The sequence below is a fragment of the Hibiscus syriacus genome, unplaced genomic scaffold (assembly GCF_006381635.1).
Source record: "Hibiscus syriacus cultivar Baekdansim isolate YM2019G1 unplaced genomic scaffold, ASM638163v2 tig00004630_pilon, whole genome shotgun sequence".
NCBI lineage: Eukaryota > Viridiplantae > Streptophyta > Magnoliopsida > Malvales > Malvaceae > Hibiscus > Hibiscus syriacus.
Window position 1 is genome coordinate 699,039 of NW_024062021.1, and position 27,582 is coordinate 726,620.

At 34.2% G+C, this 27,582-nt stretch overlaps 1 protein-coding gene and 2 pseudogenes across 2 annotated transcripts; 1 reads left to right on the forward strand and 2 right to left on the reverse strand.

Annotated features, from left to right (window-relative positions):
* Positions 1-5,301: 5,301 nt before the first annotated feature.
* LOC120196437 lies at positions 5,302-9,976 on the forward strand (annotated as a pseudogene).
* Positions 9,977-10,721: 745 nt separating this feature from the next.
* On the reverse strand, positions 10,722-18,453 carry LOC120196270 (annotated as a pseudogene).
* Positions 18,454-18,553: 100 nt separating this feature from the next.
* LOC120196446 (cellulose synthase A catalytic subunit 2 [UDP-forming]-like) lies at positions 18,554-25,204 on the reverse strand. 2 transcript variants are annotated; one of them, XM_039198261.1, is made up of 14 exons: positions 24,860-25,204; positions 23,516-23,711; positions 23,205-23,431; positions 22,979-23,081; positions 22,710-22,896; positions 22,297-22,563; positions 21,807-22,152; positions 21,497-21,634; positions 20,885-21,010; positions 20,586-20,798; positions 20,237-20,506; positions 19,904-20,104; positions 19,457-19,807; positions 18,554-19,148 (listed from the first exon to the last, which is right to left on the reverse strand). In XM_039198261.1, exons 1-14 carry the CDS (start codon positions 24,938-24,940, stop codon positions 18,564-18,566), a joined length of 3,291 nt encoding a protein of 1,096 aa, XP_039054192.1. In that variant the 5' UTR covers positions 24,941-25,204; the 3' UTR covers positions 18,554-18,563. The 2 variants fall into 2 exon arrangements, with proteins under 2 accessions (XP_039054192.1, XP_039054184.1); XM_039198253.1 differs by having other exon boundaries at positions 19,904-20,100; positions 20,233-20,506.
* Between the last annotated feature and the right edge of the window lie 2,378 nt (positions 25,205-27,582).

Below are 27,582 nucleotides of genomic sequence, written 5' to 3' on the forward strand. Positions count from 1 at the left end.
TTTAAATGATCTTTTATAACCATGTACAATACATATGTATTTCTTCTTATATATTTTTTCATATGTGATATACATTTATGATACAAAGTCAAGAGACTCCTCAATCTTGAAAATCAATCCACTAATTACTAAAATTTTCAAGTTATTTGAGTTGTATTTTATAATTGGTTTGAACTTATATTTTTTTGAGTCGAGTCGGGTTTATGAAAGTTAATCCTCTAACAGAATGGTGACACGTGGTATTAGGGGTGAGCGAAATTCCACTCGACTCGACTAACAAGAAAATTTTAGTAATTAGTGGATTGATTTTCAAGTTTGAGCTGAGTCTTTCAACTTTGTATCATAAATGTATATCACATATGAACAAATATGAAAAAATATCCAGCTCCAGATCTCATTGATTGAGTTTGTCAACTTCTCATCGGATTTGATCCTCTAGCGGATGATACCACTGATTCTGATCTAACTTGGGATCGAGAACCAGTATCTCTGCCCTTTTTTGATGGTGCAGAACTCGAAGAAGCACCTGTTCTTTTGACTGTCTGCGCTCTTGAATTTTCAAACCTCTCATTTTGAGCTCTTTCCAAAGCTTTGGCACGGTTGACTACCTCTTGAAATGATGATAAATTTAATACAATTAGCATTTCCTTCAGCCGAGGACGTAATCCCTCTACAAACCACTCACAAGCATCCCTCTCAGTAGGAACAAGCTCGGCAACAAAGCGGCTCAACTTATTAAATTCATACTCGTACTCATATACAGTGTGATTCCATTGCTTCAGATTCATGAACTCTTGCTTCATCTGACGAACAAATTGATCTCCGATGTACTTATGCTTAAATTCTTCTAAAAACAATGACCAATTTACTTGATCGCTAGACATCCTCAATGTAACATTGGTCCACCATATCCTTGCTTGTCCTCTCAACAAGGAAATTACTCCATCCAGCTTCTCAGCATCGGAACAATGAAGTCTCCCAAACATGACTTTCACATCATTAAGCCAAAGGTCCGCAGTAATAGGACCTTCATCGACTTCCCCTCTAAACTCCGGAGCTCCTAATCCTTTCAACTCTTTTGTAACATTCATTTTCGGAGTTGAAGTAACAGAAGGTTGGAAACGCGTCAATACCGCGTCTAAAGTTCTAAAGAATACATCTTGATCATTCACAGGCACTCCAGATTGTTTTCAGCGGTCTAGCGGGTCTATCATCTCTCGCTTCATTTCTAGAACTTCCTTGTCGGACATCTATAAAAATACAACCATATAGTTCTATTAGCAAAACAACATACTTATTATTCCATCTGATCATAAGTTTCACTATTTTGTTGGCATGTATACATTATAAGACACTCTAGACTCCGGTTTATGCCGAGAATCAACTAAACCTTAGCTCTGATACCATTAAATGTAATACCCCAATCCGTACCCGATCCGAATACAAGTCAGAGGTGTCACATTGACTTTTCAAACTTTGACTCTTAAAGAAAAATAGGGAAATTTAAAACTTTCATTAAAACAAAATACATTAATTTACATAAAAGAGACCACTTAAAACAAAATCGATCAGAGTATTCGTAATTAACCACTTATTACATGCCAACACTCTATACAAAACAAAATACCTACTTTGTCAATTACTTCTGATATGATCTTTTAGTAGTGTTGTTGTTGTTGCCACTTCTATTACTGCTCTTCTTGTTTCTGGGTACCTACGTGTAAATCACTTACACGCTAAGTCATAGACTTAGTGAGGCAATAAATGAACATGTAACAATAGATTCATGAATATGCATTCTTACCATTTGATCATGACATTTCAATATGCATGTCTATATTTCATATGTAATCATGTCATGCATATATGAAACTTACATTCTTGTGTCACTTTCACTTTAACTTATCTTTCAGTTGCCCATGTATATTATTGAGAACAGAGGTATGTGAGTACATTGAGGGCACCGAACATTTGTTCAGTGTTCGTCCCGAAGGACTATTATGTCCTGAATGACCACTATATACATCATGTAGGACTACTGGATATGTCCCGAAGGACTACTATACCCTCGACTCTTGGCATGCCAATTACACCTATAGCTCTCATATCATATAACATGGGCTTTAATATGAATACATTTCTCATTTCATATCTTTTTCATCACTTTTCATGTAACACATATAATCATTTCCATTATTCCACATACCTGGATTGTTTCTCTGTTAATGACATTCAGTCCCTCAATAGCATATTAAAGCATAATAAATTATGCATGAAATCACCATAACAATAATATATGTATGCATGTACATGAGTATAAAATCATGAATTCAACTATCAGAGATAGACTTATCACAAGTCTTATCTCTATACACTTTAACTATAAAATGCACTCACCTTAGCCTTGTTTGCTTTGATTCGATCCTAATCCTATGATTATTCCGGAACTTGTTTAGACTCAATATCTACATAAATATAACATTTTAAAACAATTATCAGAAGCCTAAACCTTAAACTTGATATTAATAACTTAAGCCAGATTAAAGAACCAAATTCCAATTTTCATTTAGGGGGAATCGATACCCCATGGACATTCTGGAATTTTTCGTTCAAGAGGGGGTATCGATACCCCTTCATAGGGTATCGATTCCCTCTGCCAGAAATTGTATTTTAATCCTGAAAATCATCAATTCTTCACTCAATTCTTCTATTTTAAACCCCTATCATATCATTAAATCAAACTACAATTACTTAAACCAATTTATATCCATTAAAATCATCTTTAACCTCAAAATCCTATCATTCATATAATTCAAGAATCATACTCAAATTTCAATATGTTCTAAATACAATTCTAACACTTCATATTTCCTTAATTATCATGATGACAAGTCAAATTTAACTTCAAATTCAACTTATCAACTCTTTTCCATAATTTCATATAAAAACCCATTTTCTTTAATCTCTTATAACTTCTTCATCTTTTGATTATAAGACAACTTAAGCTTTCCTTAAGCTTAGTTATCATCTAATGATCAAAACCTAACCTTTAATTCAACAAATAACCAACAAATCAGAAAACCCTTACCTTTGTTATGGCTATCTCCTATGGAGGAGGAAGAAGAAGAATTCTCTGGATATTTCTTCTTTCTTCTTATCCTTTTACCCACGTATATATCCCCAACATATCACATTTTAATTCATTTAATGGATAAATGACCATTTTGCCCTTTAATTCCTTTAATAATTACTAACAATCTTTCCAGATAAATCATTGAATTAGCCCATTATTCTACTTTAATCACCAAATTCTGAAGTTTTACAATTTAATCACTAACCCGTATTTTGGTATGTTACAATATCTTATTTTTATTTTAACTTATTACATATATATATTCTCAACTTAAATTATTAAATATATTATATTCTTATCTTAAATTATTAAATATAATTGATCATTATTTTATCATAAATTTAATTCTTATTTTTAACATATAATGTATATTTTAATTTTGTTATTTATTTTTATCTTAATTTTAAAATATTATAAGAATAAATATATATTTAAATTAATATAAGAATAAACTATATATTTTTAGTGTTAAGATGTTAATTTAATTTAGGGTTAACTACAAGAAAAATCACATACATTTATGTTTTTTCACTTTTGGTCACTGATTTCAAAAAATATAAGATATAATAACTTTTATTTTTATTTAATTAAGATGTGGTCACCCTGAGTTAATTGTCGTTAAAAGCAATTAAATATTTTGATGTCACATGTCATGCCACGTGGGGTGAGCGTTCGATCGAGCTGAGTCAAGTAAAAATTTTTAGAGTTTTTCGAGTTAACAAGTCATATTTTACAACACAGAGTTGACTTATAATTTTTTCGATTCGAGTCGAGTCAAATTTTTGAATTTCTGTTTAAGTTTAATTATAAATATTTATAATATTATGATATTATTTGATTTCAATTTAAATGATCTTTTATAACCATGTACAATACATATGTATTTCTTCTTATATATATATTCATATGTGATATACATTTATGATACAAAGTCGAGAGACTCAACTCAATCTTGAAAATCAATCCACTAATTACTAAAATTTTTGAGTTATTTGAGTTGTATTTTACAATTCGGTTTGAACTTATATTTTTTTGAGTCGAGTCGGGTTTATGAAAGTTAATCCTTTAACATAATGGTGACACGTGGCATTAGGAGTGAGCGAAATTCCACTCGACTCGACTAACAAGAAAATTTTAGTAATTAGTGGATTGATTTTCAAGTTTGAGCTGAGTCTTTCAACTTTGTATCATAAATGTATATCACATATGAACAAATATGAAGAAATATACATGTATTATATATGGTTATAAAAGATTATTTAAATTGGGATAAAATAATATCATAATATTATAAATATTTATAATTAAATTTAAACAAAAACTCAGAAATTTGACTCGACTCGAAAAAATTATAAGTCAACTCTGAGTTGTAAAATATGATTAAATTTATTTTAATTTATTAAAAGTGAGACTAAATTGAGAGAATATGCAAATAACATGGACCAAATGTGTGATTATATCAAAATATTTAACTGATGTTAACGACAGTTAACTCGGGGTGACCACATCTTAATTAAATAAAAACGAAAGTGGTCATATCTTATGTTTTTTGAAACCAATGACCAAAAGTGGACAAAACATAAACGTAAATGATTTTTCATGTAGTTAACCCTTTAATTTAATATGTGAATTTAAGTTAAAATATATAAAATAATAAGAATTTAAGTTTAGACTAATATTTAATATATATAACATATGAAGGCCATTTTGCAATTCGAATGGTGACATGTGACATGATCTGATTCGAAGATTAAATTTATTTTAATTATTAGAATTAAGACTAAATTGATAGAATATGTGAGTAACATTGACCAAATGTGTAATTATACTAATTTTATTAACTACTACGTCAGCACTTCCGCTAAATGTTAACATCAAGTGATCTGATTGAATGCCTTTAAATAGTTGAGTGACTTAATTGATGAAAATTCAAAAATAATGATCAAAATGAAAAGAAACTATAATTATTTGGTCCTGGTGCAGTTACCCTAAATTTTGAACCTTTGAAACTTCCTTGGCACTCTCAACACTTTTAAATTAAAACGTGGACCCCACTTGCCAGCTATTCTTCCTTAACCCTTCCCATTTACCCGCCACCCAGGCGACAACAACAGCTCAAACAAAACAAAAACGCGCGCATCCTCTTAAAGGAAAAACAAAAGAAAAAATGGGCATTCAATTAAAGTTCAACGCTCCTGTCCTCATCCATTATTGGCGGGAAACTTTCAAAAAAATTCTAATCAAGAGGGAAACCTAATCCCTAATTTCAAAAACTCTGTAGGTTCCCCCCGCCAGTTATTATATGTACGATGCTTCGTGTTCCGTTTTGTCCGCAAGCCTCAAACCTGTTCGACCAAATTCCTTAGAGAGAGTGTGCCTAAAAACTAACAAAAACAAAACTATCCCAAGAAATATGTATGTGATTAAGAGAGATGGGAGGCAAGAGGCTGTTCATTTTGATAAGATCACCGCCAGGCTGAAGAAGCTGAGCTACGGGCTTAGCATTGACCACTGCGATCCTGTGCTCGTCTCTCAGAAGGTTTGTGCTGGTGTTTACAAAGGGGTTACTACTAGCCAGCTTGATGAATTGGCTGCTGAAACTGCCGCTGCCATGACCGCTAACCACCCCGATTATGCATCCGTAAGGTTCTTTTTCTTTTTAAGTTTAAATTTGGAAACATGTTAATTTTTACTGATTAAAATGTGTGATTGCAGTTGGCGGCTAGGATTGTTGTTTCGAATTTGCATAAAAATACCAAGAAATCATTCTCTGAGACGTAAGTGCTTTTGATTTCTAGTTATAATGCTTCTTTCTTTGTTGGGAGGTAGATAACTGATGCTTTGAGAATGGGTGGGTTGTAAATGTAGGATTAAAATCATGTACAACCATTTCAATGAGAGATCTGGACTGAAGGCTCCTTTGATTGCTGACGATGTTTACGAGATCATCATGAAGGTAAGATGATCTTTATTTTTTCTTTTCTAACCTATGATTTATTTTTTCAGTTATAATTAACGTTAAAATTGCGCAACTTTCAAAATTTTGACTTGCTTGTAGGATTGAAATACTGGAAATTAAAAGTAATCCAATTTTAATGTGAATATCATGTGTTATCTAGCTTATGACATTTGAATCTTACTATGCAAACTCAAAACATCACAGCCTTACAAAATTTATACTATCCCAAATCTTTACGTACAACATTGTGGCAGAAAATTTATGAAAGGCAGAGTGTTTTCTTTTGGTTGTTTGATTTGTTCTTTAATTATATTCTCACTTAATACCTTATTGTAGTTAATATCTGTAATATTTAGTCAATGTTATTTTTGTTTCCTTTTACTTGTAATGGATTTTATATGTAGTAATTCATTTTTGTATAATTGTTTTGGTTTCAGAATGCTGCTCGGTTGGATAGTGAGATTATATATGATCGGGACTTTGACTATGATTACTTTGGCTTCAAAACTCTTGAGAGGTCCTATCTCCTGAAAGTTCAAGGGAAGGTTATAGAAAGGCCTCAGCACATGTTAATGAGGGTTGCTGTTGGAATTCACAAGGATGACATTGATTCTGCTATAAAAACTTATCACATGATGTCTCAAAGGTGGTTCACCCATGCTTCTCCCACACTTTTCAATGCTGGAACTCCAAGGCCTCAAGTATGTTGTGTAAAAATATGAGATTGAGTTCCTCAACTTAAATGCCATTGTTTATTCAATTCTTTTGCTTACATGCTTAGTTCTCCTTGGATTGTGTTCTGGCAGTTGAGCAGCTGCTTCCTTTTGTGCATGAAGGATGATAGTATTGAAGGAATATATGACACTTTGAAGGAGTGTGCTGTTATCAGCAAATCAGCTGGAGGTATTGGTATTTCAGTGCACAACATTCGGGCCACTGGTAGTTATATTCGTGGAACAAATGGCACCTCTAATGGAATTATCCCAATGCTACGGGTGTTCAATGATACTGCTCGTTATGTTGATCAAGGAGGGGGGAAAAGAAAGGGTATACTCTGTCCTTTATGATGTTTTATGACAATGGTTGGTTTCCTTTTGCTAAAAATGTTGTCTATTTGTTTAGGTGCTTTTGCTGTATACATGGAGCCATGGCATGCTGACATTTTTGAGTTTCTGGATCTTAGGAAGAACCATGGAAAGGTACTTTTATATTGCATGTATCCTTTTGCATTAAGTTCTAAAATTCTTATTCTAGTTTGCTGCAATAATGTTTAGTATTATATTATATCGAATGATGTCCATATTTTGTATCTGCAGGAAGAGCACCGGGCTCGTGATCTTTTTTTTGCCCTTTGGGTGCCTGATCTTTTCATGCAAAGAGTCCAGAGCAATGGGCAATGGTCATTATTCTGCCCTAATGAGGCTCCAGGCCTGGCAGATTGTTGGGGTGAAGAATTTGAAAAGCTGTATATTCATTATGAAAGAGAGGTTAATAAATGACACTGTTGCACTTTTGTTATTCTTTCTTTCCAACAGAAAAAAATTACTAAAACTTCTGTTTAATATCTAGGGCAAGGCAAAGAAGGTTGTCCAAGCACAGAACCTGTGGTTTGAGATCTTGAAATCACAGATAGAAACTGGGACCCCTTATATGTTATTTAAGGTGATTTGTCCAAAACAGCTTTATATTTTTGTGTATTTATGTTGTTGGATGAGTGCTGCGATCTCGACCCTTTGTTTCCCCTCACTTTTGTTTCAGGACACTTGCAATAGAAAAAGCAACCAGCAAAATCTTGGCACCATTAAATCATCAAATTTGTGTACTGAGATAATAGAATACACAAGTCCAACTGAAACGGCTGTTTGCAATCTGGCATCTATTGCACTTCCTAGATATGTGAGGGAAAAGGCAAGTGATACGTAATTCTATGTTGTGGATACTTGCTTCCTAGGGTATGCTTATTTACACAGTTAGTCTTATTACTTATTTTCTCTTCAGGGAGTTCCATTGGATTCTCATCCATCTAAGCTTGTTGGTAGTAGAGGTTCTCAGAATAGATTTTTTGACTTTGACAAATTGGCAGAGGTTTGATTCTTTACCTTGCAAATGGAATCCATCCATCCTTCTTTGAGATGGGATGTACGAGTATTGCAATGCTGTTAATATTATTATGATTGTGATTTCCTTTTCTTGGGATGTTTTGTCAGGTTACTGAGATTGTAACCAGAAATCTTAACAAAATCATTGATGTTAATTACTACCCTGTTGAAACTGCCAAAAGATCAAACTTGCGTCATAGACCTATTGGTATTGGAGTTCAGGGGCTTGCAGACACATTTATCTTACTTGGGATGGCCTTTGATTCACCTGAGGTATATTTGATCTACAAATGCATTGATTTGGTATATCTTTAACCCAAATTATTTTTTATCTTATATCATACTGTTTTGAATTTCAGGCTCAGCAGCTGAACAAGGAGATATTTGAAACCATATACTACCATGCTCTGAAAGCTTCTTCTAGTATAGCAGAGAAAGAAGGCCCATATGAGACATTTAATGGGAGTCCTGTCAGTAAGGTTGGTGATTTTTATAGTTCTTTAAAGTGCTTATAGAAGAATTTGGGATTTGGTTATTGAATTCTATTGCAATTTGCAATGCCTTAAATTCTCATTTCTTGATCTGTTTTGCTCACTGCTGAGATGACTGTTCAATTTCAGGGCATTCTTCAACCAGACATGTGGGGTGTTACTCCTTCAGATCGGTGGGATTGGACCTCTCTTAGGGACATGATAGTGAAGAATGGAGTGAGAAATTCACTTTTGTTAGCACCTATGCCAACTGCTTCCACTAGTCAGATTCTTGGAAACAATGAATGCTTTTGAGCCATATACTTCCAACATATATAGTCGTAGAGTTTTGAGGTATGCTGTGATTTCCCATTAATCATCCCTTGCATTTATTTGTTGTCAATTGCTTAAAACAATTTTTATCTTTATCTCCAGTGGGGAGTTTGTTGTGGTAAACAAGCATCTTCTTCATGACTTAACTGAGATGGGTCTTTGGTCTCCGGTTATTAAAAACAAAATAATACACGCGGATGGTTCTGTTCAGAGTATTCCAGATATACCACATGAACTGAAATCAATTTACAGGTACTGTCAATTTTCTTTCTGTGCATTCTTTTCTTTCATTTACCATGTAAAGTAAACGGTGAAACTTGAGTTTTATATTTCATTTTAATTTTCCAGGACTGTTTGGGAAATCAAGCAAAAAACACTGGTTGACATGGCTGTTGATCGTGGATGCTTCATAGATCAGAGTCAAAGCTTAAACATACATATGGACCAACCAAATTTCGGCAAACTAACTTCCTTGCACTTCTATGCGTGGTCTAAGGTAATAAAATTTGGTCTTTATCATGATAAAAAAAAAAGGTAATAAATTTTGCAGGAAAGATTGGTGATTCACTGTTTATATAATGTCCTTGATTATATAGGGTCTGAAGACAGGAATGTATTATCTAAGATCTCGCGCTGCTGCCGACGCGATCAAATTCACTGTCGATACATCCATGCTTAAGGTAATGAATATATTTTTGTGTCAAAATCAAACCACCAGTGCAATACCAAATAATTTGTGAACTGTTTCCGGTAATATAGGAAAAGCCAAGGGAAGATGATGAAACGAAAATGGCACAAATGGTGTGTTCCCTAACGAACCGTGAGGAGTGCATGGCCTGTGGGAGCTAAGCAACTTTGAAAGAAGGAATTTGGATGTGAATTTCAGATGTCTGAACAAAAGGCTTAAGTGAATGTATAGACAGTTTGGAATGATTTGGATTTTGAATGCTAATTAAATGGGAAAACTTGCTTATAATGTTTGGAGAGCCTTTTTGCCAAAGAAAAAATTGTGTTAGTTACTATTGCCTTGATTAAGTCGAATCAATTTACTAAAATTTCATTTGGTGTATTCATGAACATATATTTGAATATTCTCATAAATAATTAAAGGAAGATTACCAATTAGAGTTAATGATTTTAAACAAATAAATATATTTTGGATATAAAATTCGAAAATATATATCGTTACTTAAAAGATAATAATAATTTTATTATATATTTATATTATTTTTAAATTACCAAACTTCGGGACCTGAGTCTTGCACCAATTGTCGGATGAAATTAAAACGCACGGCAGCTCAGAAATCCAAGTTTGAAAGTTATAATCTCTATTTTATTCAGTAATGTTAAATCATTCACGTAATGAAATACATTATTTTGTTTTAATTTATAATATATTAGTAATGTTGACTAAAATTGTGCATGCAACACAAAACACGATCCTAAATATTATCTCTATAAATAAATTCCAATAGACATTATCGAACAAAGAATACTGGTTATCAACCGATAGCCTTTTTACCCTTGTAACTGGACAAAGCTTCCAAGGGTTCACCATGAGCGAACCGTTGTGGCTGTATTCATCTTCCGTCCAGGAAACTATGAATAAAAAAACAATGAAAGATAGTGGTAATGGACTGATATTGCATTGAACTGAGACATGTTTGGTGTCACAGATTGCATACTGAAACTGATTGTTAGAGAAGTCATCGGAGCGACGACCGGTGAAACAATCAGTACGAGTCTATGCAGCCGTTTCTTTCTTTCAAACTTCTTACTATCCATGCCCTTAGGATTTCTACGCAAAGATAAGTCACCCCACTTTTTGTTTTGTTAATCCCAAAGGAACTCAACCAGCCTTAAAAGAGATTTGGTCAAGGCTTGCTTCTGTTTGTTGAGGTTGCTCTTAAGCATCATCAGCTTCACAGCGTTGGGATATCTCAAGAAGGTCACCGCCTATTTCTCAGTCATCTTCTACTTTTTCTCGTCGGTTTCCATCTAAATCACCTACGCAAGTTCCAGAGTCGTTGCCCCGGTTAAGCCCTCTTTCATTTTCCGGTACATAAGCATGAAAATTGTTTCTCGAAGGCTTCATCCTGGATCAGAATACTTCTCGGAAGTTGTTCAAACATCCCCGATCGTATAGTCGGGGCCTTTCTAGTCGTCTGTATCGAAATGTCTCATATGTGGTCTGAAGAAATAAATAAATGCAGTATCAGAAACTGCTTATAACAGGAAGGGATATAAAGTATGCAGCCAAAACTATGCCATCCCAACTTTTTAAAATTCTTATTACACTCATATTTTACACATATGCTGCATATTTAAACATGGACATAAAATATTATCCTTCGAATATATGAAATATTCGTGTCTGACATTTACTTCGAGTCTAGATAACATAAGCCAACATAACTAATCGTTCAAATATCCCATAGAAGGATGCTCACCTGGTTTGTGCCAATAAGATACAAGTGGAAGCAGGTAAGTCCTCCAACAAACCAAAGGAAAATGAAGCAATAAACCATTAGTACCACCGAAAGTGGAGACTCTTTTATTGCCTTCCAGACCGTTCCGTAGTCATCGATAAGGAATTTTATGTTCAAGGCAGACATTGCGAAGATGAAGATGCAGAGGACGGTTGAAGACGAAATGAACAGAAAGAACGAGCAATAGTTTCGCTGCATATAGATAGAAAGTAGGTTACTCTTTTACCATTGTAAAAATTACACTTCTGAAAATAGTCAACTTTTTGGAAACAGGAGAAAGGTTGACAAGCATACCAATCCGATGCACTGGCCTACCCAAGGACAATGGTGATCAAATCTCTCGACACAATTATCACATACAGAGCAATGCGAGCATCGAGGTTGACGATAAAACTGGCATGTGATACAATACCTCACTTTAACAGGAAAACCATTGACAATAACTTGTTTTGTGGGTGGCAGTCGTGGGGTTGGTGTTTGTCTCTCGACATCAATTGAAGCCGAGGAATCGTAACATATTTCTTCTGTTGGCGGATGTAAATTGTGAGGAACAGTTCCGGGGTCTCTGGCGGAGGTAAGAAGCAGCTGTAGTAATACCTATCATAATCAATTAAAGAATAACATTTGAAAATTTGTGTTTCCAAGTCCTATTCCTACATGTTCTTATGAATAAAAGGTGACGGCATTTGCATACAAAATGAACTTGCTGGAAAACTGGAGAAGCTGATAGAGCAATCTTCAATTTGTAGTTGAATCATACAAGATCTCATTTTCCTTAAAAACATTAAGAGGATATATTAGAAATAGCCCTACCTATTTTAATTTTTCAAGCAGAAATCTAGAGGTAAATTGACGTGCAAGGTTTTCATGTCATTTAAAGAACACTGAGGGTTTTATCAGAGGAACTAACATAGAATGTCAAAACTATTGTCACCATTAGAATTGCAGAGCCAGCCGCATTTCCTGACGTTTCATCGAAGAGGTTCCGTGCAACATTAGTACAAAAGATGATAACGGGAACAATGATAAGCAATAAGGTAACTATCAGTGACTTGGCATCTGGACCAAATATCAACCCCCCTTGAAATAATTTCTGCAAGATGAAGCCAAAATAAGATATATATGTGCAGAAAAAAGCCCATAGATTATGGTAATGATGGTAAATATAATAAACTCGGGACCGTAACAGAAGGGTTTCTAGATATTGGTACATATAAACTAATAAACATGTATTGTAAGAAGTTGTGTAAATGTATCTAAATATAGCAGAATATGATTTCATACGTTATGGTCATTTTGCTGAATAAGGAGAAGATTAATGTGAATGAACAAACCAGAGAGATAACAATAATGTGTCTGAGTATCATGTTTACATACAACAATAAAAGTTCCTCAAGCTATGGCAGTAAAATCTAACATATATTTTCTCCAACCTTTGGAGACTTCAATATCATTATTCATTAGTTCGTCGTAGAAGATTATATCATAAACTAAATGTGGGTCTTTCCTTGTTGAGTTACTGAGTCGCTTATACCAAAAGTCTCACATTACTTACCTCTTTTGTTTTTGAGTGTGACATATACACCGTACCAAAAGCTCCACCTTATAAGCAAGCTTTTGAGGTCGGATTTTAGTTTCCTTAACTTGGTAGAATAGCTATGTTCCTTGCTTATTTCATTGGGTTGCCTGTTCTACACCCATTTCACTAGGTATTTGTCAAGAGAGGAATCAAAAGTTCTGAACCAAGAGCATCATTGTTTTGATTTATCTAGGCTTATTTCACGGAAAAAATGTTGAGATGAAGTTTTGGAAAAAAAAAAGGTTGATACATGCCAACATACTTTCTATTGATAATATATTTTAGTCCACTAAAATATTATGAATTCATCCCCTGATATAAAATTAGGAGTCTGTCCTGGGTGCCAATGAACATAGTGCATAGTGCATAGACAAATCAAATCGAACTCAAATGGAAAATTAAGCATGGAGAAGAAGAGAGAGCATACATTTTTGCCCCCTCCAAACTTCATACAGACGCTTAGCCATTAATGTGTTGAGATGAAGAGTCACCAAGTAGAGTGAGAAAAGAGAAGAATATTTGAAACTTGGTTTTGGCCATTTCTTTTTGTAAATCAGAGGTAGAAGAACAGAGGCGGTTCTGGGGTTCAAAATGAGCTGCAAACAATGATGCGTTTTATGGAATTTTTAAGATCTACTTTTGCATCCCCACTTTTCCTTTTATACTTAACCCCTGCATTTCTTCTTCTTTTTGGGGTAAAGCACGGTTTAATTATTAAAAGCGTTAATTTCATCATATATCCCCAAACTATGACTCCAATTTTAAATTGGTCTCCAAACTGTTGAGCATTTTAATTTCATTCCTACACTATGAATCCCATTCTAAATTAGTCCCAAACATTTGAACATTTCAAATTCACCTGCAAACTGTGACCCTTATTCTAAATTAGTCCCCAAACTTTTGAATATTCTAATGATATCCCCTAAATCATTCAAAACTTCATAGTTGAATTCGGAATATTTAAAAGTTTGGGGATCAATATAGAATAGGGGTTATAGTTTGGGGATAAATTTGGTATATTTAAAATTTTAGAGACTAATTTAAAATGAAAGTATAGTTTGAGGAAGAGATTAGAATGTTCAAACGTTTAAAGGAAGAAATTAGAATGTTCAAACTAGAGGTCAAAATTATACTAAACTAAAGCAAAAGGATTAGATTTTAAATTTGAACATAGTAAAGAGATTTTAAACTTAATTAGACCAACAATTTTGGATATATTTGTATTCTACCTATGTTTAAAATTTATATATATTTACGCGGGACCAAAATACACTGCTAGTTTGGTAGGAGTATTAAGTGTCGATTTAGTTCTAGAAAATATTTTTTATTTTTACTTTTGAATAAATTTTATTTTTTACTTTTGAAAAATTAAAAAATATGTTTGATTAATATAAATGAAAACCTAAATTTAAAACTAAAATACTAAAAATATATTTGATATTTATTTTTTTTAAATAAAAATAAAATGAATAGTTATTAAATAATTAAATTATATTATAATTATTATAAATCATTACATATGAGTTATACAAATATAAAAGAATAAATTTTTTTTTAATTTATAATAAAAATATAATGTTAATGAATATTAGACATTAATTAAATTTTGGGTAAATTATGTCGATAATTTCCTACGCTTTTGCTATGACTGACTTTGGTAAAAAAAAAATTAAAGAGAAATGGTACCTAATGTTATCGATCCGTTCAATTTTAATCTTTCAACTGTTATTTCCTATTAACCTTTAACGATAATATGATGTGGCAATTAAAAATTTTAAAACATTATTATTCTTCTTCAGCTTAAACCCATCACAATTAAAAATAAAAGAAAACTCTTTAAGATATCCACCACCTACCACCCATGCCGACTCCGACACCATATCCATCGAAACATGCTGCTATAATAACAAACATGCTAGCCACCCACGAAGTACCCTCGTAGCTATAGCCACCGCACCACACTCTAATCTCCCACGACCCTTGTAAACAACCCAACACGTTACCGATGAACTGCTCTTTACTCTCCAGCAAGGTAATAGCTGTCGGCTTCGGAATCGTCGTGTTGAAAAATCAAAGGTTTTGAATGGAATCCATGGCTTCGCAACGCAGTTTAGAAACGTATTCAAGCATGAACTTAAAATTCGTAGATTCTCCTCGTATCAACAAATAAAGTCCAACGTAAACAATTTCTCTTCGAGTGCTATCGGAACCAAAGTTGCAGTTGTCCAAAACATAAACATTGGATGTCCTCCTTTTTTTCTTTCTGGTTCAAGTTTAGCCCTTGGTTTTGATGGCCGAAATTACCGTGCTGGTAATAATCATCACCGTGGGTGGTGGTGGTTAAACAATGAAGATGAGACCGAGACTCTTTTCTCTTCGAGGAACCTCTTGTCGGATTCATCCCAATCCTTCCCCGGTCGACTCCACGTTTAGAGACGTTTCGAATGGAAAAGGTGTAGCAATGTTCGTCGGGGAAGGACCAAGAACCAGAGCTGCGACATTGGGGTTTTAACATTGGAAGGAGACGGTGGGTAGTTAATAGGGGGAAGAAGTAGAGAAGAAGGGGAGGTGGGGACCACGTGATTTTTTTAATTGCCACAATTTCGCCAATAGATTAACGGAAATTAATGGCGGATGATCTTAAATTAGATAGATCAATAACGTTACATACTTAAATCGGATGGATCAATAACGTCACGTATCATTTTCTATTCTTTATTTTTTGGTGACCAAAGTCGGTAAACATAGGGAACTATCGATATAGTTTACCCTTAAATTTTACAAATACACAAATTTTGTTATAAGTAATAACACACAAAATGTCATTTACATAAAAAAATATATGTTTAGTGGTAGTTGAGACCCTCAAATTTTTGGGAAAAATAATAGTATAGTTCTTACTTTTTTTTCACTAAATGTGGTCATTAAATTTAGAAAAAAATAATATAACCCTTTGAACAATAAAATCAAATATTAACTGTCACAACGCTTACATGACAGTTTACAACTGTCACAACGTTTACATGTCAATTCACAAACTTACATGATAATCTACAATATTATTATTGACATTTTACAATATTATTTTGACAGTATTCGATAGAGGATGATGTGGTATATGAACTTAATTAATTATTTTGAAAAGTTTGAGGACTTATTAATTTTTAAAAAAGAAAAATTTATTTAAATTAAAAATATAAAATATAAAAAATTATTAAGATATTCAATAAATTAAATATAAAAATACTACATAATTAAATTATTAAAAAATTAATATAAGGATTATATTGAGTGTAAAAAAAGTTTAGGGGTCATATTGATATTTTTACAAAAGTTTGAGAGTTTCAAATACCATTAAATCAAAAATATAATGTTCGAATGATTTAAACATGTGTAAGTTAAGTTAAATATCTAGATATAATGTTTCCTAATTTTTTGAATTTCTAAAACAATTTTAATAAAAATACTAAAAATAACTTTTTTATATTTTCATATTTTCACTCATTTTTTCATTTTTCAATTTTACAATCAAACAAGTTTTTCTTAAACATCTTCTATTTTCTATGAAAATAAAAACGAAAATAATCTATATTTTGTTAAAGCCAAACGAACCCTTAATTTCCTCGTATTTTAGTACAAGGGTTAATAATAAATTAATTACATTTGATATTTTTTTACTTGCTCTCATGATTTAGTTTGAATATTTGTAAATATTTTAAAGAAAAATTAGTTTTACTCATTTTAATTTCAAATTTAAATTTGTAATAAATTATTTTAAATCACATATTATAATTAATTTTTTTTTCTTATATTAATATATTTACGTAATGAAACTAAAAATATTATTACAAAATATGTATATATAATATATAGGTAAAGTACACAAATGGTTCCTCGATTATAGGATACTACTTTGTTGAATCTCCTGACTATTAAAAATTATAAAATGGTTCTTTGACAGTAGACAATTGCTTTGTTGAATCTTTAACTATTAAAAGTTATAAAATGGTCATTCGATTATTCATATGTTCCAAACCCATCATTTTCTATTAAAAAATTGATGGCATTCTGAGCTGAACGATAACATGTTTACTTTGATATGATAAATTTTGATCCCAAAATCACAAACGACTATCATATCTCAATCAACAGATTAACGTTCAATTTATACTATCGTCAATTTTTTAACGAAAATGAGTAGTTTGAAACATATGAATAGTCAAATTACCATTTTATAGCTTTTAATAGTTGAGAGACTCAATCAAGTAACACCTTATAGTTGAGAAACAATTTTAGAATTTTTTAATAGTTAGAAGACTCAATAAAACATCATCCTATAATTGAAGGATTATTTTTATATTTTATCCATAATATATATAGTTGTTTGGTTATGCCCGAGGAAGAGGGAGAGTCCAAGAAAAGACAACCGAATTTAAAGCTGAGAAAAAATACGATCGAAAATATTATAAAATTTATAATATTTTTTATCAGGCGCAACCTAAAATGTTAACTTATACAAGTCACAATCAACTAGAGCAAGGAATATTTATGGTTTCTAGAAAAATGATTCGTTGAATTACTGAAATAACCCAGTCTTAGAGGTTGGTTTTAGAAGGTTAGTAAGGGCAATTTGAGAAATGATGAGTAAAATAAAGTAAGGTGGTAAAGCAGCTGCAAAAGACGTTGATTTCGTATTGGATGGGCAAAGGACAAATTGAATATCATTGATGCCAGAAAGGTCGGTCTAAGTTTTCATGCCTTCTATGGGAAAGTAATCGAATATCAATAAGACTAAATAATATGTTTTCTATGAAATTTGTCTTATATTTATTTATTATTAACGGGAAAAAAATACAAACATCTAATTATTTATTGTTTTAAAATATAAAAAAATATTATTTCAAAAATAAAAATCCTACTTGTAAATTCTTTCTATCAAATTTTGGAGATAAAAATCCTACTTAAATTGCCATCTGATCTGATCTGATATAAAGGGAAACCCAAGATTATCATTCATAACTCGGTATACAAAATAGGCGGTTGAGAAGCGAATAGAGTAATGAGATAACATTCATAACTTAAATTTATAAGCGTGTACATTGGACTAACTCCAAATAGAATGGAAGAAACATGGGAATCAATTTTGAGTGAACCTACTGTCTGTAATCCTTATCCCCCCCCCCCCCTAGGAATACATACCCCCAAAATACACGACAACCAGAAAGACCCTAAAAACAATTAAAATATAATAAATGAATTAATAGAAAAAGAAACTCTGTAAAAAAATAAAACCAAAGAACAAAGGTGTCATCCACTCACCTGCACTGTTATATCTACACAAGCCAAGCCTCCCACCCAAACTTCATCATGCAGCACAACCAGAAGAAGCATTCGGCTCAGGATAACTCCAATCCCTTATGAAACAACTCCAACACAAACACCATGGCCGATGGGATCATAACTCAAGAGCCAATGCTGCTGCTTTATTCTAATGTAATCTCCTAGTCATCGCAATTCAGTCCGCAGACCTCTAGTACAGGCCCATCTTTTGACACAAATGGGTTTATTCGCACCCACATAAGAGTCAAGATTGAGGCCAGCAGAATAGACCATACCAAAATAATGGTTGGCATCCGGTCTTGCTTCCCGAGCAAGCCCTTGAGGAAGGGGTAAAGATGGATAATGACCCAAAAGGCGAAGAATAACCGACCAAACAATGGTCCCCATGAATCATACCCGTTGTTGATGGCATCCGAGATCCCGACCACAACACCGATTATGTTTATGATCAATAAGGTGGTGGGTGGGATGAGCAAGGATGTCCACTTGAAGAGGTAAAGCTCGGAAAATTCACCATCATCTGCTGCTTTAGAGGTTACAGTGAAGCTTGTACTGACACCAGCCAGAACCTTTAGTAAACCTTGAAAGAGGGCAAAAAGATGTGATGAAACACCTCCGATCACCCAGAACTGCTCATTTCGCCACCAGTCATCAATTCCAACACAACCCCACTGCATCTCAAGAATACCGGTGGCAGCAATCGATATGAAGAGTGCCATGAATATAAGACTGGCATAGTTACTTATCTGCAAGTCAAATCCAGGATTTCCATGTTATACAAGGCCCATAAGTAATTAATAATCCACAAACTATAACTTGGAAAGATATAATCCAAAATCATCTTAATCATAACACCATGACGTGGTTGACCAATCAGTAACACATCTACAGCTTCAATTATGATACTGGCATGAGCATATGGGCACATTTCAAGTTTCAAACTGTTCTCATTGTTGTAATATCAATTCAAATGACTTATCAGGAAATAAATTTCTCTCTGAAAGCTAAATCTAAATGTTAAAACAGAGCATAGAACAAGACAGTTAATTCTTACCTCAGGAACAATAAACTTCCCAGTAAGGAGACAGATAGCTGGAAGGGTACAGTAAACAAGCAATGGAATAGAGGTCCATGGATACACAACCGAGTTTATGTAGGAAAATCGCTCCAACCATTTCAATCCACCCCCATATCCATACCAAATGGGACAATGTCTACTCAAGAAAATTTCAACAGATCCAAGAGCCCAGCGAAGAACTTGGTGCAAACGATCTGATAGATTAATAGGTGCCGAACCCTTAAAAGCAGGTCGTTTAGGTATGCAGTACACAGATCGCCAGCCGTGACAGTGCATCTTGAATCCTGTTAGGATATCCTCAGTAACAGACCCATATATCCAGCCAACCTGGTTTGCAAGTGGAAAATTTGATGATTATGAGATACCAATAAATTACAACTTGCTGATATTAAAGTATTCTGATTGTTTTTCTGGTTTACTTACTTCCTTTCCCCATTCTGTTTTATCTTCATAACCGCAACTTATGACTTGTATTGCTTCTCTCAATAATGATGCAGCGCTTGCATTTTGAGTAACTCCACCATCCTCCAGAAGAGCGGAAGCCACAAACACAGGAGACTGACCAAACTTCTTCTCTAGTTTTATTTGTGATGCCTCAGATGACTTCAGAGTGTTTGACTCTGACAGTGTTACACACAGAATCCAGTTTAGAATGCTATAATAAAAATTTAAAAACGAAAATAAAAAATCTTTATAAACGCATAACAGGATTAGTGGAACATTCAGTTTCCCCTTGTAAAGTGAACCCTTACCCAAAATTCCTTCTTCTATGTTTTCAAGAGCATGTATCTGCTTTGAAGCTTCCCTTTGCTTAGACTTCTTTGTCCTCTCCTTTTGTTTTGTTTTCTTGTTCTTTCTAGAACAACAGCAGAGGCAGCAGCACCATTTTGGCAAACAGTTGCAAGTCCTGCCAGGAGGCTTCTTGGTGACAGGTGCATCATAACCATAAAGTGCTTGCCTTCTGAAAACACACCCTGTTCCAACATATATAGGTCCTTGTATGCCATCTAATCCTTTCATGTTGATCTGATTTAGATTTATGAGATTAGGCTTTGAAAGATAAAAAGAACAGATAATAAACAGGGAATAAATGAAATAAACTTACATCGAAGAACACAACATTTCGGTTTGAGTATCTATCATGTCGATCAATTCCGTCAAATCTTTGAGGAAACTGCACATAACATACTTTCTTCCCCGATGTGGGGTCCATCATAAAACACATCGCTTCTCTAAGTGCTTTGCTATTGTTAATATAGTGATCGCAGTCAACGTTCAGAAGATAAGGAGCATTTGAGAGGACTGCTGAGACTCGTATCTTCCACACAAACAATGAAAGTTCATAAGTTTGAAACCATGTTTTAACTACCAAAAGAGAATGAAAGGAAAGAACGTGTGCCTTACCAAAGCATTCATGGCCCCAGCCTTTTTATGGTGCTCAAACCCTGGCCTCTTCTCACGGGAAACATAAACTAGGTTAGGTAACTCATTTCCTTCCAGATCGCGCACACCGCTGTGACCAAGGAAAACCTGTCAGGAGACAAATATTAGTTAAAATGTTGCAAATAAGAACATCAATAAACTCATCAGATATAATAGTTGCCCTAAATCAAAATAGCAAGCAGCTCAAAGTCACTACAAATTCTGTCTCAGGATTACAGCAAATAAACAAATAATTTCTCTCGTAACAAAACTAAAAGTTCAAAAACTACTCAAATAAATAAGGATGAGATAGAATTGGCAAAAAGCTATGCATGGAGGTGCCAAAAATGAATCATGAATTACTTTCACAAATCACAAATAAAATAAACCTATTTTACAATCGAACATCAATGCAAAAGTCTCTACTACATCCACAGCCACAAGAAACAAAACAAAGAAATAGTTAACAAAGATTGATTCATTTCATTGAAAAAAAGCATATATCCTAAAGGTGGTGTTTTCCTGAACAATACTGCAATTGCTCTGCATTACAAATAATAATAATAAGGCAAGTCAAAAGCAACAGAAGCTCACCTGAATCATGCCAGGATGGTCACGAACACAATTTCCAGGCCATGGAGTTCCATCCTGCATTGTCCAACCATCCTCAGGAACCTTCTGCGCTGTGGAAACCAATCCATTTATCCTAACTTTAAATTCTTCATACTCTCTCTGTCCAATCAGATGAAACACTAGAATAAATTAATCATTCACATCTATCAAAAGAGAAAATCATAATTGCTAAATTCAATCTCAGATTGATTAGAAACTGCAGATGATTTAGAGCTTTAAACAAAATAACTTGGATAGAACACATTTTACAATGCATGACAAGAAGTCGCACCTTCATTGCTCGCCTTTCCCTTACAAAAGCTGGATGGACTTTGTTTTTTAGGTAGTCTATCTTCTGAGAGAAATACCACTCCGGTGCACGGGGCTCAATATTGAACTTTTTACAGAAAGGAACCCATTTCCTAGCAAATTCAGACGTCTCTGAGAGAGCTTCAAATGTGAGCATGGCAGCACCATCATCTGATACATAGCATGCGACTTTATCGACAGGATAATCAACAGCAAGGATGGACAGAACAGTGTTTGCAGTGATCAATGGAGGTTCTTTCATTGGATCAACTGTACTCACAAAAATGTCAATACTAGCTAACTGCGATAGCTTCCCTTCTTTCTCATACCTGTGCATAAAGGTAAAATTAGCACATGTCACCATATTCATAATAGCATGTAGGCACATTAATCAAGGTGACAGAAATCTGAATTCATGTCAAATAATCATATAAAAACATAAAGCACCACTAGTGGTAGGCACCACTACAAACCTCAGAGATAGTCGATCAAGGTATGTTTCACGCTCTATAGGGTACCATTTTGGGAATTGATCCAGAATCCACGAGACAGCAAACCATATTTCACAAATTACAGATGTCAACCACAAGCCATAAGCGTCCCTGACTGGATGCAGAAGTCGGTAGTGAAAAAAGAGGCCAAGAATTGCAAGACGGAGTATGATAATCATTCTGTATGGATTTATCTTGCTTGAAGGTAGCGGTAGCTTCCTTGAAAGTGGTTGCCTGCCTTCATCCATCCTGAAAACAAATTTTCAAATGACAAACAAATTATTACACATACAAAAATGTGCCATCGTGCATAATTCAGAAACAAAACTGCCTATAAAGTTGTCACTGAGTACAAGTAACAAAAATCAAATCATATTCTTTCAACAGTCACTTACATTGGCAAATCAGCATCATCCAGCTCCTCTCCAACAAAGTTTCCACCATCATTCCCTCCTTCATGCTTAACCACCTGAAGTTTTTCATGCTGCCGCTTCTTCCATTCCTCCATTCGATCCTTCCATGCAACACTTCCATAACCATATCCTGCTATATCTTTCTTGGGAACCATTGGTCTAGATTGCACTGCAGTAGTGAAAAAACTAAGGTCAGAGACTAGAGAGGATCAATACAGGATTGGTAAGAGGCAGAAGGATAATGGACTTACAAGGTGCAGATGGATCAGTATAAGGAATTGGATTAACTCTATTCCCATGACCCAAAAAAGGGGGTACAATGAGAGCATGATGATCAGCAGAAATCTCCGAATGCTAAAACAATAAAAAGTATCGTTACTATCAACTAATGTGTGCAGACAAGTGTAAAAACACTGAACATCCTGAATCTGGAACTCTTATAAATACATATAAATAGGGAAAGAGAAGAAAGCTCACCTCATCGCCATAGGTCAAGAGAGGAATTTGGGAGGTAGGAGGAGAAGAATCTAGTTCTGAATGTGCAGAAAATCCATAGCCATTAGGGTGGGAACCACGGCCAGTGTTCAGGTGTCCAGTGAGCATAGCCTCGGAAACTTGTTGGGGATCCAAAGCATCATAATCAAATTCATTGTCTATATCATCTATGTCATCTTCGTCCTCATCACCTTCAACCCTAGGACTGCCTGCGGTTTACATCACTAGTTAGGGACACTCATAGATCATTTTTGGCCGCCAATGTTGAACATCCATTGCTATAACAATCTCACCTTTGATTCGTTTATATCTGGTTTTGCACTGAGGGCAAGCTTGGTTTCCTTCTCTTCTCTCGTACTCATAGCAGGGTCGGCAGACAGGGAAAGCACATTCATTGCAGGCAACAAAGGGCTCTCCATCCACTGAAATCTCAATCTCATCCCCACAGATCTGACACGTTTGCCCACTCAATTCCCGTACTGACTTTATCTGAAGAACCATAAACCATATAGAGTGTACCATCAATTTCTGATCATGAAATGTGAGAAGAAAAAGTACAGTAAAATGTAAAAACTAAAGCAGTAATGAAAGTTCTACATCACAGTCCATAAAGGAGAATGAGAATGGTTCTCCGTAAAATTAACAAACACTTTAATGCACTAGAAGCTATCCCTGTAATTACATCAAACCTTGAGGCTTGAGCAGCTACCAATTAGAACAACCAACATTTTCATTTCAACTTTCTATGCATTATTTTGCAGACAAAATAGAATTGCAGTAATAAGGAATTTATTTTCTTCAATTCTAAGTTAATTTTCTGGTTATCGACAAGTTGTTCACGAAACCTGCCTCGATTCTTATTTCCTCCAAATGAAACGAAGAACAAAAGAGAAGAGAGATGAATAAGGATGAGAGAAAAGGAACAAGTTAACATGTCTTGCAATAACTTATTAAATAAAAAATACACAGTGATTCTGAACAATAGATTAAAAATGTTTAAGCTAAATTCAGTTACAATTCAATCAATATTTCCAACAAATGCAGAGCTTAGTCAGCATTATTATTAAAACAATTCAAAACATATATTGTCAAATTCCAAAAGATTTTTCTGAAGAATTCAACAATAGATTAAGAATCTTATGCTTTTTTCCAGCTAGTGCCAAATTCGTAGAATCTAAACAAAAGGAACATCAAATCTTAAAGATCTAAAGAAATCACAAATTATACAGTTAACAACCAAAAAAACCTTCCTCCGTCACGTAAACCAACATATAATGGATATGTCTATTAACCAAGCAACACTCTACAACTCCATTTTTATACTCCTATAAGGAAAAATCCAAACCCCCCACCCCAAAAAAATAAAATAAATAAATCACAAGATTCAGGGGGTTTAAGGATCGAAATGGAATGAAAAAGGTACAATATATTGTAAATATATCCTTAAAAACCTCACCTTGTTGCATTTCTAGTGAAAACCAGAACAGAAAAGGCTGAAATTATTCACAATTTCGTGCAAAACACAAAAAGAAATACGAAACCCGTTTCATGAAACAACAAAATTAACAAGTGTGTATTCCTCGAACAACAAAAACGAGCAAAAAAAAACATTTTTTTAAAGATTACGGGTATCTTACTCTGGAATTTTCATCAGCGTTTATGAGAACAAATTCATTTCTGTTGTGGGAGCCAGCAATGAGTCGGCCTCCAGTGTTCATAACTCTATATAACGAGAACAACCCAACACAGAAAACCCGGGTTTCTTCTTCAGCGATGAATGTAGTGAAGTCTCAATAGCACCGATTTCGTTGAAAAGATCCAATTTAAGTTGCCATAAGAGGAAACAGAAATCGCAGGTGGCGTCCGATGGTATTTTGTAATAATGGAAAGGGAAAATGGGTTTTTTGGAGAGAGAAGACTGGGAAGGATTTAGAGAGAGAAAGTGGTGTTGAATTGTGTACACCTAACAAAGAAGGAGATAACTGGTTACACTTCCAAAAATCTAAAACCATAGATAAAGAGAAAGTGGTGTTGAATTGTGGACGCCTAACGAAGTAGCTTTCAGATCTGGACCGCTTGCTTTTAGAAAGTAATTTAATTTAACATTTTTCTTGAGTTTTTTTTAGAAATTTTTACGGATTGTCTTGTCAAAAAAAAAACTCTTATTCTGTGTTTATTATTATAAAAAATATATTTTTCACTTTAAATGGTAAAAGAAAATATGCTTTATTTTTTAATTATTAAATTATTGGGGTTATTTAATTCGAACGCCTTTAAAAATAATAAAAAAATAGGACCATGAAAAGAATAAGGAAATAAGTTGCTTGTATGTTTTATTTTTTAATTGAAATTAATAAAGAAAAAAACTCACTTTCTGTGGGGACGCCACATCAAGTAATTTTCATGCTACATTGTCTTCTAACAGCACATGTGCTAATATACTGTCGGTGGAGCAATTAGCTCCTCCATCGTTTTGCTTTACCCTTTACTATATTATGTTTTTTTTTATATAAAAAGGAAATATATATTTTGATATATTTTTAAGATTTAATTTAATACTTATTTTTTAAAAAATCACTACTTACATGATTTTGTAGTTAAATTTAGTATCTGTAATTTTTTTTGTAACACCCCAATTTAGGGGCTAAATTTAAGAAATTATAAAGTGGTGGATTTAATTTGATGTTTTGAAAGAAACAGTGGGTTAAATTACAAGATTTCAAAGTTGGAAGACCATTTTAAGAAGTGCAGGAAATTCAGTGGCTAAACCCATGATTTAACCATTTTTTTAATATGTTGAATTATAAGTTCTCTCCCCGTGCGCAGGTTCAGGAGAAAATTTTCCAGTTTTCCCTCTCCAACTACCCTCCTTTCAACTCCGATCTACTCGCCGTCTGACCTCCGATCGACGAGCCGAAACCACCACCGTGTTCGTTGCCAACCGAGGAACAAAACCCCTCAAACCTTTCATCGTGAATCGTCGTCGTTCGTCGTTAATTTCTGTCGAAAGTATCGTCGGTAATAACTCGGTTTTTGTTGGTTTTTCATCGATTCACGACGATCGGGTCATCTGTTTACGACACCTCCCGTACCATCGTGTTCCTTGTGCCGTTCCGAGTCCACCGGTGTTCTCCTTTTTCTCCGGCGGCGGCAGCGCGTGTGGAGGTGAAGCGGTCAAAGTTTCCGACATTTCAAAATCGAGCTCTCCGCCGTTCAAAATTGTGAACCGAGCTTTGTAAGTATCTCGAAATCGCTCAAAATAATTTTTAGAAATTTTTCTGTGAATTTTACACTGCCGGAACAGTGCCCACGCGCCCCCACGCGCCGCCACTGGGGAAGACAAAAGTGACCGGTTTGACCGGTTTTAGTGGATAGTTGACCGGTTTGACCGGTCATAACCCGACCCGACCCGACCCGTTTACCCGACCAGTTGACCCGACCCGTTGACCCGACCCATTGACCCGACCCGTTGACCGTTGACCCGTTGACCGTTGACCCACGTTGACCACTGTTGACCAAACTTTGACCGGCTTTGATCGAGCATTAAACGACCTTTGACTTCGACCGAGTATACCTATCCTGACATTTTTCGACGTTCCAAATCCGATTCCGCTGTCCGTTTTTCGAAATTCGAACCCGAAGACCTCGAAATTGCCGGTCAAACCCGTTGACTTTGATTTTGACCGAATATTCCAAATTTCCGAAAAGTCATATTTTATGCTTTCGACGTTCTGAATCCGAATCCGAAGTCCGTTTCGCCAAATTCGAACCCGGTAAGCCATCTTTCACTGATTTATCACCCAATTCGATCCGTTTATCGTAATTAAGCTTCGTTTCTGATATAATTTATGTTGATATGTATCTGAGGAATTATTGGAAGTTGAATTGAAGATCAAAGGCGTTCGAATGGAATTTTTATGGTCGATCAGTATTGCACGGAAATCGAGGTAATACTTTACTACCTCTTTATGCTTTATGGAACATGTTGGTATTGATAAATGCATGAATGGAAATGTTTAGTCTCATATGTGTAATTAATGAAGATCTACACTAGGTACAAATACGGTAGAAAGTAGATAACTAAATATGGCTCAGATGACTATTATAAGAAATTGGAGGACGGTTTGAATTAAATTACAAGTTCTGGAATTAAGTAATAAAAGAATTAACCATGGATTGTAGATTATAATTTATCTCATTAAAGGTACTTATATGATAAATTAAGAGAATATTTCGATTAGGGAAAATTACGAAATTACCTTATGTTGGAAAATGATAAGAATTGTCTCTGGAAGTGGATTAATAAATCTGAAAAGAATTATTGATCTGCTAAAACTATTGATGTGCATAAGAAATGTTA

Excerpts from the sequence above, each read along its gene's own strand:
- LOC120196446 (XM_039198261.1), bottom strand. The coding sequence starts at position 24,940 with ATGAACACTGGAGGCCGACTCATTGCTGGCTCCCACAACAGAAATGAA. Across the intron at positions 22,897-22,978 it reads TACTGATCCATCTGCACCTT|TGCAATCTAGACCAATGGTT; the intron begins GTAAGTCCATTA and ends TCACTACTGCAG. Across the intron at positions 20,507-20,585 it reads GAAATGTTGTGTTCTTCGAT|ATCAACATGAAAGGATTAGA; the intron begins GTAAGTTTATTT and ends AATCTAAATCAG.